Source organism: Rhamphochromis longiceps, linkage group LG18 (assembly GCF_057381845.1).
Source record: "Rhamphochromis longiceps isolate RC_006_pf linkage group LG18, R_longiceps_female_GT1.1, whole genome shotgun sequence".
In the NCBI taxonomy this organism is placed as follows: Eukaryota; Metazoa; Chordata; class Actinopteri; order Cichliformes; family Cichlidae; genus Rhamphochromis; species Rhamphochromis longiceps.
Window position 1 is genome coordinate 5,058,768 of NC_140574.1, and position 13,650 is coordinate 5,072,417.

The 13,650-nt window shown below is 40.1% G+C and overlaps 1 protein-coding gene across 1 annotated transcript; it reads left to right on the forward strand.

Moving 5' to 3' along the window:
* The first annotated feature begins 8,524 nt into the window (after window positions 1-8,524).
* LOC146647546 (uncharacterized) lies at window positions 8,525-11,660 on the forward strand. Its single transcript, XM_085389629.1, has 5 exons — window positions 8,525-9,157; window positions 10,032-10,180; window positions 10,577-10,585; window positions 10,884-11,039; window positions 11,117-11,660. The coding sequence occupies exons 2-5, from the start codon at window positions 10,124-10,126 to the stop codon at window positions 11,282-11,284; spliced, it is 390 nt and encodes a 129-aa protein (XP_085245755.1). The 5' UTR covers window positions 8,525-9,157; window positions 10,032-10,123; the 3' UTR covers window positions 11,285-11,660.
* The last annotated feature ends 1,990 nt before the right edge of the window (window positions 11,661-13,650 follow it).

The following is a 13,650-nucleotide window of genomic DNA, read 5'->3' on the forward strand; positions in this document are numbered from 1 at the left end:
TGATGTGGCACACCTGTGAGGTGGGATGGATTATCTCAATATGGCAGATGTGCCCACTACCACACATTTGGACTGATTTGTGACCACTGTTTGGGAGGGATGGTTATATTGTGTATCTGGAATGAATTTTAGGTCTCTACGTCCATCCCATGGGGAATGGGAGCAGTAACAAAGGTGTTGCGTTTATATTTTTGTTGAGTGTATGTGTATATGTGTGTATGTATATATATATGTGTGTGTGTGTGTGTGTGTGTATATATGTGTATATGTAGTATATACATTGGGTGAATGTGCAGTAGTAGCAGCACCTCATTTGGACCTCATTTGGTACCAAGGTTAGTTTAAATTCTGCCCTAGACCAACGGTCAAACCAATAGGTTAAATCAAGAGCTTGAGACCATTCTCTGAAGTCCATGGTTTCATAGTCCTTAAAAGTCCACAATCAAGCCAGGTCACTTTCAGCTGCAGATGATTCTGTTTGCACTACGTGACAAAGGAATGAACCACAGCCTGGTACTCATCACTCTCACTGACGCATCCAACCACCGAGGAGTCATCAGAAAGTCACAATCACAGTGCTCGCCGGCTGGCTCAGATAGGCATAGACACGACTGAGCATGTAGATGATTGCAAGGCGAAATTAACACACATGACAGATGGAATGACGCACAAAGGGTAACCTGTAAACAAGAAGAGGAGACAAAACACAAACTGAGTAAGAGAGACACGAAGAGAGACAAAGCCATCACTGAGACACATAAAGGATGAGGGAGACTTAAACACAGGGGATATGACAGACTCAAACACTGAAGACACGACACTATAATCACCATAGTGGGGAAGGCACAGACATGGAAGGAACCTAAACAGATAAGAACTAAGTAAGAAAACCTGGGGAACATAATACAAAAAGGCATAAAACTTAAAATGCTGGATCAAAAGACTCAGAACCAGGACAGAACCATATATAATGCAAATGCTCTTTCAAACATATAAAACACATTGTACTCCTTTTTAGAAGGAATATCAGAATTTTTCTAAAGACTTGAACCATTATTATTTTATATTTTAACATGGATTTCAGTGCTTTATTATATCAGCACATTTTTAACCTGGTTACAAAGAATTATTATTAAATCGATTAAAGAAAATCAGGAAAATGTAAACTGACAAACAAAACAAAAAACATTTATTGAATAAATCAATAGGCTAACACATAATAAATCCTGTTTATTTACAAATAACCTATATTCATATGTATCATGTTGATAACAACAATGTTTATATTTATAAATTTAAAAAAGTCACATTTATTAATCATGTAAATAAAACGCATTTATCATAAACATCCACATGATATCCGAAAGAAATTATCCAGTTCAAATGACGTTCACATTTTGAACATCGACGTCCAGGTTGGGTCACGGTTGGACGTTAAAATTGTGGACCAAGTTCAAATGTCTACAGATGTCCAGAGAATTGGTCATGGACCGACAGACCCAATATAAACATGATCTGCACATCTATCTGACGTCCAATATTTAGTAGAGAGAGTCTGACTGTCATGATCTGGATGTCTGAGCTTCCGTGGTATCCGGCCATGGGCAGGGCCTACAGCCTCCCTCACCTGGAGCTGATTGAGTCAATTAGGCTGGAGATTTAAGCTCCTTCCTTACGCCGTTTCCTCGCTAGTTCACCAACAACCCTATGTTGGTAACCAGGCCTCACGCGGCATACCAGTAATTTTCAAGTACTTTACTTACCTTGTGTTCTAGTTGCTCCTGGTTATTCCACAGTGCTGAACAACTCATCCTGGAAATGTGGTTCACCTGCCTGCTTTTTGGAATTATGTCCTTGCCTCACCTGCCTGCCCTCAAACTACCATGAAACCTTTAACACTGAGGACAGCCGATACACACCACTAATCCCACCTGGACCACAACACCTCTCCTTCAACGCTTCATCTCCCACCTGCACAGTAAGACAAAGAAATTCATAGCCTCCACTCTCTCCAGAACTCCTCACTGGCTACCATTTTAACACTGCTCTCCTCTCTTCCAGCGGGTACCTAATCACCAGTCCAGCTCCCGTTGCTTTCTTGGACCCGTCACTCTGCTTTTACTCCTCTCTCCGAGCCAAGACCTCACGCCCTGTTTATCAAGCCTTTAGTCGAGTGCCATTGTAAACATTATCCTTGTGCTGGTTAATAGAACACTGTTGAAACATTTCCTCAGCCTCCGCTTTGGTTCTGCACGTGGGTTCAGTTTTGGTACTTGGCCTCCGGCCGTTTTGTGACACTGACAGGGAGGTGGAGAGAGGGAGCAATCGCATACAAGAATATCAGCAGAGCAGGGAATCGACATGGATATGGACTAAGGCTATGTGCACCCTGCAGGCAAAAGCGCATCAAATCTGACTTTTTGACCCTATGCTCCCCATATCCCATCATGGTATGACAGTTTGAACAGCATAAATTAGATATTTTCAAATCCGACCTGGGTCACTTTCATATGTGGTACTGAATCCGATACATATCTGATGTTTTAGAAAGCGACTGCTGTTTGAATGGTCATGTCACATTAAATCCGTCTTTTACGTCACTGACACAAGACAGAAGCCAGTTATCAGTGCTGAAGACGACAAACCAACCCCACCACTCCTGGTTCCGACTATTTTTGGTGTCTTGATGTAAAAAGAACTATTTCTGAAAAACACAATCGGAATTGTCTGTACAAAAAAAAATACATGTGTTCATGAGGTAGCCTTAATTAAAGCCAGTTGTTTATCTGAAGTTCACAGTTTGAAGGTGTTTAAAGCAGCAAACAGTTGCAATCACTTTTCGCTGACTTGCACACTGCTAGAAGTCCTGTTGTTGTTTTTGTTGTTTTTTTTTGTTTTTTTTACATTTTCTTTACATTGGCTTGACATATTTGGGAAGTGCTTTGTATACAGAAAAGGAATATTTTCGGGAATGACAATGTTAAGCAGTTACTCATATTGTTTGTGACCCACATACTTAGGTTGTTTATTCTCTATGTTTATATCATAACTTGTACTGCTTTTATGTGGGCACCTGTTGATACCCAGCTGTTGTTTTGAGATATAATAATTTGGATTTTGGATAATTTGGACTAATGTGTAACTTTAACAGTGTTCCATTTTGAATGGTTTGTGATATGTTGGTTGGTAGAAACTGAAACTGGATTTGAAGATGCACTTGGTAATTATTTTATATATATGTGAGTCACTTTGATGGTCCAAACTGTCCAAAGTTGCTCTGAGGTCTTGCCTCCATGCACTTATGCAATTAATCGCTAGACGGGTGTATTTATAAATAATATTATATTAGGGAAATTTTCCCAGACATATTTTTGACCTGGGGGTAGAATTGATTGTGAAATGGAAAAGGAAAAATGCTTATGAACTTGCAAATTAAAAACATGATGCATTTAAGGTAACCCTTTTCCATTTTTATTTAAAAAGAGAATTTGTTCTAGTGTCGATGGCCGAACCTGTTCCTTTTCGTGGAGATAATTTCTCCTGCCTTAAGGAAAATCCCTTCACATGGCACAGAGGAGGCTGGAGTGCAGAGAAACTGATAGAGATGCAGTTATACAGTCTACCTGGGTCCCACAAACTATCAGCTAAAGAGAATAAACAAATTAAATTGCTGCACATTTGGCAGACTAACATTTTCAGAGTAATTAAACAATAAAATATATAATTTTACAACATTACATGTAAAGAGTCAAGTGGAAGTTTTTCTAAAGTTAGTTAATGATATTTATATTATGGAAGCAGATTTTTGACATTTTACCTTTTTCCTCATTTTCAGATAAAATAAACACGCACAAAACAAAAGCAAACGGCCAGAACACAAAGCTGGAAAACCCACCCGATTTACAAAAATCAACTCAAAATTCTCCCACACAACAGAACCTCCGCTATTCCTCGCTGGCTCCAAATCTCTCAGTGGAATGATCAGTGGTTCGCTGTCACCATCAAAACACTCCACAAATCCCGCGAATGATTCGCTTCCTTATAAACCATTGAATCAGATACCGAAGCAGTTAGGCTCTAAATGAAGCTTCGGACGTCACTGATCACGTGACTCTGGCCAAACGAATCAAGCTTCGACACAGTGCTTCTGAAGCAGTGTGTTGATTTTTTTTGACACACGCACCGGAGCTTCAGCTTCAAGCGGGCCATCACTAGTCTCCACCAGTTCTCAGCTACCTTGTGGTTGTCACCAGGTCATGTAAAAGTTCTGTTCTATGTTATGATTGAAATTGACTTGACTTGACTCTCTTCTCCCTCCAAGTGGTCACGCCACGAGCCCATGTCACTTACCTCAATACCTTAGAGTTACCTACCTCTTCCATTGGCTGCTGATCTCACTCTCTGGAATACTGACCTGTCTGGCATCACGCTCCTCTGGATTTCCACCATCTCATCTGCTTCTTCTCCTGCCCACCAGTTTCTAATACTCCTGGAAAACAGATTAGAAGTTGTTTTCTCCTGGTCACTCACTCCGATTTTCCCTCCGATCATTAACTTTTCTCTCCTCTGTTGCAGTGCCTTTTACCCTGATATCCATTATCACTCACACGGCAGAACCAGAGCTCCTAGACTGATACCACGTAGCCATAATTGTAAATACACAACAAAGTAGTGAAAAGCAATTCTTGCCTCTGCAATGTGTCTTGCATTTGGATCCACGCTCTCTTTCTCATAGGCCACTTGGCCCTAACACTTGAGCTGTCTCATATTGCTAGGCAGCGCTGGGTTGTCTTCTTTGAATGTTGCAGGGATATTAGTAGCCATTGTAATCTCTCTCTCACTCTTCTGGTTCAAATCCTTGGGTTTTCCCCTTTTCTATTTCTTTTATCTGGATGTTAAATTTAATTAACTTACAATTTGTTTATGCATTTCCTTTTAGGTTGTTCTCATTTTAGTGTTAGTTTTTTTGTTTTTATTAGTATTATCAATTCTTTGTCTACTTTTTTGAAAATCGTGAATATTAGTTTATTCTTTATCATTGCTCTGATCTTTATTTTAATCAATTGATCCCTTTTTTATTTCTTAATTGTTTATAAATGTATAATTTTTATTTTTATTTTTATTTATTACTTCTAATATAAGTTCCATCTGTTCCGACCAGGGCTGTGGGGTGACCTGCAGTATCAGCCTCCTTCCACCAGATAGAGGCAGATACAATAGCACTTTAGCTCAGTCCTACCACTAGCTGACACTAATTCACTCACATGTTTTCGTAAGTGAATTCAGTAATTCACCTAGCAGCGGCCCCTGTCCGTGAGATCTTAAACACTCACCTCTGGCAGAGCTTCGACAGCATTCAGAGGGAAACTGAGTTTGAATGGACCATCTTCAGGACCTTTATTGCTGAGGCTGCTGCACTGAGCTGTGGACCGTGTCATGGTGGTAAACCCCGAACCAGCTGGTGGACATCAGGCTGAGGAATGATTATGAGATTATGTCATGCTGTCATAAATAGGGATAGGTATCGAAAACCGGTTCTTGTTGAGAACCGATTCCCACTGTTTCAATTCCTTGGCATTGGTTGCCATTTTTGCAAACGATTCCTTTATCGATTCCAGTCGCCCCGAATGACGTCACCACATTGCGGAGCGTCATTTACCTGGCAGGAAACACGGTGCCTAAGCTCAAACGCTCAAAAGTTTGATTATAGTTTACAAGAACGGATGACAACAGGGCAACTTGCAATACTTGCAAAGTAGATACTTCATTTAAGGGAGGAAACACTACGAATATGCAAAAGCATTTGCTCACAAAACACACGATGACCTTAAATGAATGTCGTGTTTTTAATTCCGCTCCGGACTCGTGAATCTCAACCCAGCAGCAGCGGTAACGTTTGTACGTCCTCTCCCGTTAATGCGGCAGGTAAATAATCAACTAACAGTGCATATTATGTTACCGCGATCTGCCTTATTACAAAACCATTACTGTGCATTTAGGTGACCATGATGAGAGAGACAGACAGAGTCTGGCTCAGACGCTGGCAGTTCTCACTGCAGTCTACTGGTAGCGTCTCCTTTCAGGCCGGGATAGACGAATGTCACAGAGCAGAGACTAAGTTTGTGGTAAAAGGCTTGAACCCATTTGCCACAGCAGATTCCCCCGATTTTCGGTAAGTGAATGTGTTTAATTGTAGGCAGGGACATTACTGGATATTCTTGTGTAATTGCTACAGAATAATTGATGTTATACTTTGTTATTGCTACAGAAGAATATTTATTTTATTATTTTACATTTACAATTTTTTTTCCTGGGGACCCTGTGACACCCCATTGAAGAGCCGTAGGCTGGATCTCTTAAGATCTCACTGTTGGGTTTGTAAGGCCATGTTACTCCTAAATTTCTATCTTGTTCAAAGAGAAGATATAAAACAAAGTTCTAAGCTAATCGACCTTAGTGTTCTCCTTTTTTAAAAAGAATCGATAAAGAATTGAATCGTTAAACAGAATCGAAAATGGAATCGGAATCGTGAAAATCTTATCAATACCCATCCCTAGTCATAAAATAGATGTTATCTGATATACTGAGACATTTGGAGTGGGTGTAGTAGACACTTAAACAAACTTCTCGTAATTTCCGTCCCAACTACAGCTGGACTGCATGCCATCGGGCATACCGGGCATTTGCTTGGTGTGAGCCAATGGTGATTTTTTGTTTTCATGGGCTGATATTTTGGAGTTTTGTTTGTTTTTTTTAAATAAATAACCGGTATAAACAATTAAAGGTGGTGGACTGGGCAAAGGGTCATGATCGACTCTGGGCTGGACCAATTACAGCCGAGGAGCTCCTCCTTGCTTGGGCAAAGGCCCTGAAAGCAATGTTATCACAGACAAACAGAAGAAAATTGTATTGAAGGGAAACCGAACAAGATTTTTCCCGTACTTCAGCTGAAAAAAGACACAAAGCTGGAGTTATTCTGTCTTTACCATGCGCATCTGCCTCTTCTTCTCTTTTCTCCCCCCCCCCCCTCCTGTTGCTACTTCAATCCTGAAAATGGTCAATGATCAGCTGATCGGCTTTTCTGTCGCAAGTCCCATCTCTCTTGTTTGTTTATCGTCCACTTTGCGCCAGAAAGAGGAAACCAGCGGATAAACAGCAGCACGTTTAAGCTTGATAAGCTGTTGTTAGAATGTGTTTAATAGTGATGGTGAGATGAAGCCTCGTGATGAACTGAAGCTTTCCATCCAACTGGTCGACTCATGGTTCGAAGCATTGTGATGATTCATTTGCTCTACTGCGCCATCAAGTGGACGATTCAAGTGAAACAGGCTCTGTGATTATAATGATGTGACGTTATAAGAATCAGCGCAAAAAGGGCGTAAACACAAAGCCCGCCGACGGATCAGAATCAGCGAGCTGTCGGCTTTCGGCCCTGACCGTGTCCGTGCCGTCGGGTGAGAAAGGCCACATCTCACTGATTCTGATGTGTCGGCGGGTCCGTGCTTTGTGTTTACGTCTTTGTGCATAATAGCCTACGTGCATCTGCTGTCATTTACTGTTTTAGCTGTTTGGTGGTTGTTGGAATTTAGTGAGGTTTAACCTGAGATTCTGGCATTTGGGGCAAAATAAATTTATATTAAAAATCGATTCAGGATTTTAATGAATCAATATCACGTTATCCAAGCTAGAATCGATTTTAATCGATAATCAAAACCCGCCCCTAGTAACTGTGTAATCATGCTTATGTACATCTGGATAATGACACAAACTGTGTGGCGCTTCACTTTTTAATAAATTTAAAGACATAAGTCAGGCTATAGGATCTGTAGTGTTGTTTATTTATATTATGGTACTTATCAGTTGTGATATTTATTACTGTGTGCATAATTTATTAGAAGAGAAAAAAAATCTCTTCCTTGCTGGTTCCATCGAAGAAAAAATGCTCAAGTAACTATGTAGCACGTACGTAATCCAATTCCACAACACAGTGTGATGAGGGAATCAGCTGTGTTTTGCTGCCCATTTTATTTTGAATCTGGCGCGAACCGGCGAGCCAATTCCTGAATCAGTCACGTGGTACTGACTGCCCACGAGGCCTCGAACGTAATCAAAGCAAGCCTCTGTACGCGCTTCACAAAAACTCCCCCGAGATTACTCGACGCACGCTTCGAAGCTTCGACACACAGGACACATCACTAGTGTTTAATATTACTTTCTAGTGTCAGCAGATGTTTGCTGGAGCCATGGTCGATATCCTTTTGCTGCAGCACTCAGAAAAATTATGGTTCTTAAATGGTTCTTCAGATGTCTTCATGGTTCTTTAAAGAACCATACGTCAAAGAACCTTTTTATTTTGTGGATGGTTCTTCAGCTATTACAAATGGTTCTTTAAAGAACAAAAGGTTCTTCATCCTTAGCAATCTAAGTTTGATGGTGTAAATGGCATAAATATTTATTCACTATAATGAGGCTGTTAATTATACTGTGTGTTTTCTTTGTGTGCATGTGTGTGCGAAGGGGGAGGGCGGGATACCTGGCAATTACCCTTTAAGAGAAGATGGTAGGAAACTGAATATTCAAATAAAAGTTAGAAATATTTGCAAACAGTAGACACAATACACACATTCAAATACTGTACTTTAGTTTTAAATTTTAATAAAGCATTACTATTTTCTACTCCAAGGCATTACTTTTGAGATTATTATATATTTTTGAAAATATAGCATAATGATAATACTAGTTATTGTAAACTTTACAAACCACCTAGCAGTATGTAAAGTCAAATTATAAAATACAAGTAAATAACAACTGCAGAACAGAATGTCAGTGTAATGAACACACACTTCGTTTTGACAAAGCGCACTGCTTAGGTAAATGATCTGAGTAGTTGTTCATCACTGAGCAATTTGTTGATATGTGTTTCGAGCCAAATAAATGACAGGGAGAGAGAGAGTGACGTCAGAACACGTCATACTATAACCTCCCGGGAGCGGACGGAGGGGTCAGTCGTTGGGATGCGCATGCGCAGGCAGAGTGTGCGAGCGGCGGGCCTTGACCTTTCGGGAAAAAAAACTCACGGACGGTGACAGCGAGGCGGATAACAGTCTTCAGTACCTGCTGGACTTTGAAGCTGTGGATTCTGGGACTGTTAGAAAAGGTAAAACATTTTCATTAAAACCTTATTACTGTTTTGTTTTTGTTACTCGTCATTGTAGCTTGCTGTTAATGTGCTAACAGTAGCGATTAGCTAGATACGTTAGCCGTTGACGTCAAACCACTGTTATAATTAAGTGAAGCTGCTCCCAGCTAATTTGAACCTTTGGCTTCTAAAATATGTGGTTCAATTGCGTGCTGCGTACATAACCTAATGTCAGCTAGACCGAAATTAAAATGTAATATATTGTTAAAGTCACTAAAATGGCGCCTGAAGCCTGTTGTGACGTGAGCTCTGTGTCTGCTCTAGAAACTCTGAAATTCTGTAGATCTGAGCCGTACATTAAATACTCACATGAACCTCTACTTTGAATTCTGTATGAGCTGTATAAAATGCAGCTATGCATAAGTGTTTTGAATGAATAATTAGATTAGATAACTCTTTATTGTCTAATCGAATTATATAGAAATGAATAGAAATGTGACATGAGAAGGTGTGTCTTTGACTGTTCCTGCATAACTTAGTTTCGGACTAGTTGACAAGTTATGCTCCGGTCATTTGATGTTTCCAAGATGTTCTTTTGTAATATAGTTAATTTTTTTGTATATTTCATTTATCCACCATCATACATACAAGCTAAGAAGAGGTCGTTATACTAACAAGAGGTATCAACGCTGGGCCAAAGTTCAGCACATGGTTAAAGTTTGTAATCCAGCCAGGGTGTAAATATCACTCAGCAGCCAGAGCTGAAGCAGGTAGCATCAACACATAAATCTACTCTACCCGGCTTAAATCACAAGAGCACCTCTGACCAAAAAGCTGTAGATTTTTCTTGTTTGCACAAATTAATCCAGATTCACATTAATTGTGTTCACAGCTCCAACAAAATGAGGAAGAGGAGGGGGAGAAACACAATTAGGTTGAATTACAATTGGATGGAAGGCGAGGACAAGGAGAAGGAAGCTTAGGATGAGGAGGAAGAAAAGCAGCAGGAGCATCTTTAGGGATCCCTATGATGTCATTGAGGTTTGTTTCATTAATATGGTCCTCTCACAAAGAAAGATGACTTGTTTTAGTTCACCTACTTCCTGTATTAAATAGTGATGTGCAAAATGTTGTGAAAAACCACAGAGCAGGTACGTATAGTGCATCTGCAGGTAAATGAACATCAAATCTCTAAGACAGACTGAAATCTGTATATTTATCACCCTTATGATAAAACCCATGTCAGCCATTGGTTTATGGACTTTGTATTTTGAAGCCTCAACATTTGCTTTATTGCTGTTGCTATGTTGGGACCATATTAGGATGAGGGATCAGAATCTGGAGTCATGCACACTATTGTTTCATTTAGTGTGTATCCATAAGATTCGTACAGCAGATCCAAGTTGTGCCTTGAAAACAGGAAAGTCGTCTGCATAGAGGAGAACTGTAATAGCAGGCTTGTACAAAGTGAGGCTTTGTGCACTCGTTTTATTTCTGTCACCCTGTTTTGATGCAGATTTCACTTGAAATCAGGCAAGAACTGGACTTATTTTTTATAATGTGTTCTTGTGAATTGATTGTGTATCGAATATGTTTGATTTGACTTTCTGCAAGACAACAGTCGTCCACTGGCCAAAAAAGTTTTCCAAATACCTCCACGTGATCTAGCCTGGATTTAGAAAAGAATAGCAAAAAAAATCTGCACCTCCTGCTTCAGATGCAATTTGTGTTTCTGTGTTCAGAGGCAGCGGTGAGACCTCGGATCATCCAGCTGGAGAGCCTGACCAGGAGGAGTCGAACATTAACTCAGCTCTTCCAGGGCACCCTGCAGACTCGGCTGTTGGCATCGGCGAGGGATGACGTGAACGCCAAACTGGAGTCCATCACAGGTCAACTGCAGGTATGCGAGTCAGACCTTCTGAGGAGGGTTTCACTTTTCTCTCTTCTTTATAATTGACTCTTTTCTCTCTCTTTCAGCTCCTTGTCTCAGAGTGGGAGGGATTTGAAGCACAAAGGGAGGAACTTGTCGTTTGGTTGGCTTATATGGATGTCCGCCTGAGTGAGGTTGACCAGCTGACAGGAAACACCAGTGAAAAACTGAAACAACTGCAGGTGTGGGCTTGTTTTTATATGACATATATTTGATATGAAACATACGTCAGAGACATTATCCTAAACTGGACTAACAAAGGACCATGAGTACAACATGAAACGTACATTACATGGTGTAATGCTAAAGTTCATTGATCATTTTAATCATAAACTTGTTGAAATATTTTTACTGAACATGCAAACATCTGCTGATGAAAATGTGTTGATTTATTGGTCTGTTATGAAGCTGTTGCTATTTCTAATGTGTTTTATCACTTTCTGATGTTTTATTAATTAAACAATACATGTATTATTTGTTGTGTTATCTGTAGCTATAGTATTTATATATATTTATTTATAGTATAGCAAATATATTTAATTATTACTGTTTAAAACACTAATATGTGACATGTATTAGTAGTGATGTTGTGCTGAGGGTTAAAATGCCTTTTTGTGTTTTGGTATACTACAAAATGACAATAAACCATTAATATATGTCTATGCTGTGCTCGTATTTATTTTACCCTACTCAAATTCAATTTATGATGCATTTTATTTTGAAAGATTTAAAATGGTTTTTTAAAGAACCATTTGAAGGACCTTTTTAAAAATGGTTCTTTAAAGAACCATTTTTAAAAAGGTTCTTTGAAAAACCATTAAAGGTGCCCCAAAGAACCATTTCTTGATGGTTCTTTGGGGCACCTTTAATGGTTCTTCAATGAACCACTGAAAGAAATGGTTCTTCAAAGAACCATTGTTTGAAAGGTTCTTTGTGGCACCAAAAAAGGTTCTTCTATGGCATCAGTCTAAAGAACCACTTTTGGTTCCAGTTGGCACCTTTATTTTTCTGAGTGAGACTCTACACTCTGCCTATGGTCAATAAAATTGAAATGGTTACAGATTTTGCTTCTTTTCTTGGTGTCAGTCATTTTCATTACTATACTTTTCTAATGTGATGATGTTGTCTCTTGTTGTTGTCCCTTGCTCTCTTTCTCTCCCCCCTGCTCTGTTCCTGTGCTACTGCGAGTGTACCGCTCCTCCCCCCTGCTCCGCAAACATAAGGCAGTGTTTGCGTTCCTTCCCCCTCAACTCAGTGCAAACACAAGGCTCACATGCAGCGTGAAGCGAGAAAGGTGAGAGAGAGAGGGTGAGAGAAAGAAAAAAAAAAAGAAACAAGGCTCCCAATCAAGGGCGTAGATTTGGTTTTGGCATTGGTGGGGATGGATGATTCAACCACCAAACCCTGCCCTGTTTCTTTTTTTTCCTTTTTGTCTTTGCTTCTTGATAAAAAAAAAAAAAAGAAAGAGAGAAATATACTTGCCTACATATGCTATTCTACATGCTTTTAAACCATTTAAAATTACAATTCATAGTTTTATATGTGAATTGTATAATGTTAATTACTATTAAACAAATGTATTTTAGACTTTAGGTTACCTCAGCCATATTCCATATAAATCGGGTATCATACAAAAGAAAAAAAAAAGCTTCAAATACAGTCATGACAATAAAAGAATATGACTTTAAGGACTTAACAACATTACTTCAGTTATATTACACCAACATCTCTTATATACATTAGCACTAAGGGAACACTGAATGACCTGGTGGGTTTTGTCCATAAAACTACTCATCTAAGATTACCACAAAGTAAAAGATCTCTCAGAAAAATTATGCAACATTTAAGCACAAAAATTACTAATGAGGCACTCATATGGATATTGGTGGGGACATGTCCCTTGTGTCCATGCGAAATCTACGCCCTTGCTCCCGATTGTTCTAGGAATCCATCCTACCCGTTGTTTTTGCCCATGCGCACAACACGAAATTAAGTGGCGAACCCTCCTACCTTTGTGAATATTAGCTAGAAAAATACTCTGATGGGTAAAATTAAGTGCCAAACCATGCTACCTTTGTGAATGTGACCTACAAACATACTTTGACCCACATCCACCCATCCACATTAAGGGGACGGCTGTGGAGCGTGTGAGCAGCTTCAAGTTCCTGGGAGTCCACATCTCCGAGGATCTCACCTGGACGACCAACTGCTCCAAGCTGGTCAAGAAGGCTCACCAGCGCCTCTTCTTCTTGAGGACTCTGAGGAAGAACCACCTGTCCTCAGACATCCTGGTGAACTTCTATCGCTGCACCATCGAGAGCATCCTGACCAACTGTATAACAGTCTGGTACGGGAACTGCTCTGCCTCGGACCGGAAGGCGTTGCAGAGGGTCGTGAAAACTGCCCAGCGCATCGCCGGAGCACCACTTCCTGCCATAAAAGACATCTACAGGACGCGGTGTCTGAAAAGGGCTGGGAAAATCATCAAAGACCCCAGTCACCCATCGCATGGACTCTTCACCCTCCTGCCCTCTGGGAGGCGCTACAGGAGCCTCCGGACTAAGACCACCAGGTACCGGAA

Excerpts from the sequence above, each read along its gene's own strand:
- LOC146647546 (XM_085389629.1), top strand. The coding sequence starts at position 10,124 with ATGAGGAGGAAGAAAAGCAGCAGGAGCATCTTTAGGGATCCCTATGAT. Across the intron at positions 11,040-11,116 it reads CCATCACAGGTCAACTGCAG|CTCCTTGTCTCAGAGTGGGA; the intron begins GTATGCGAGTCA and ends TCTCTCTTTCAG.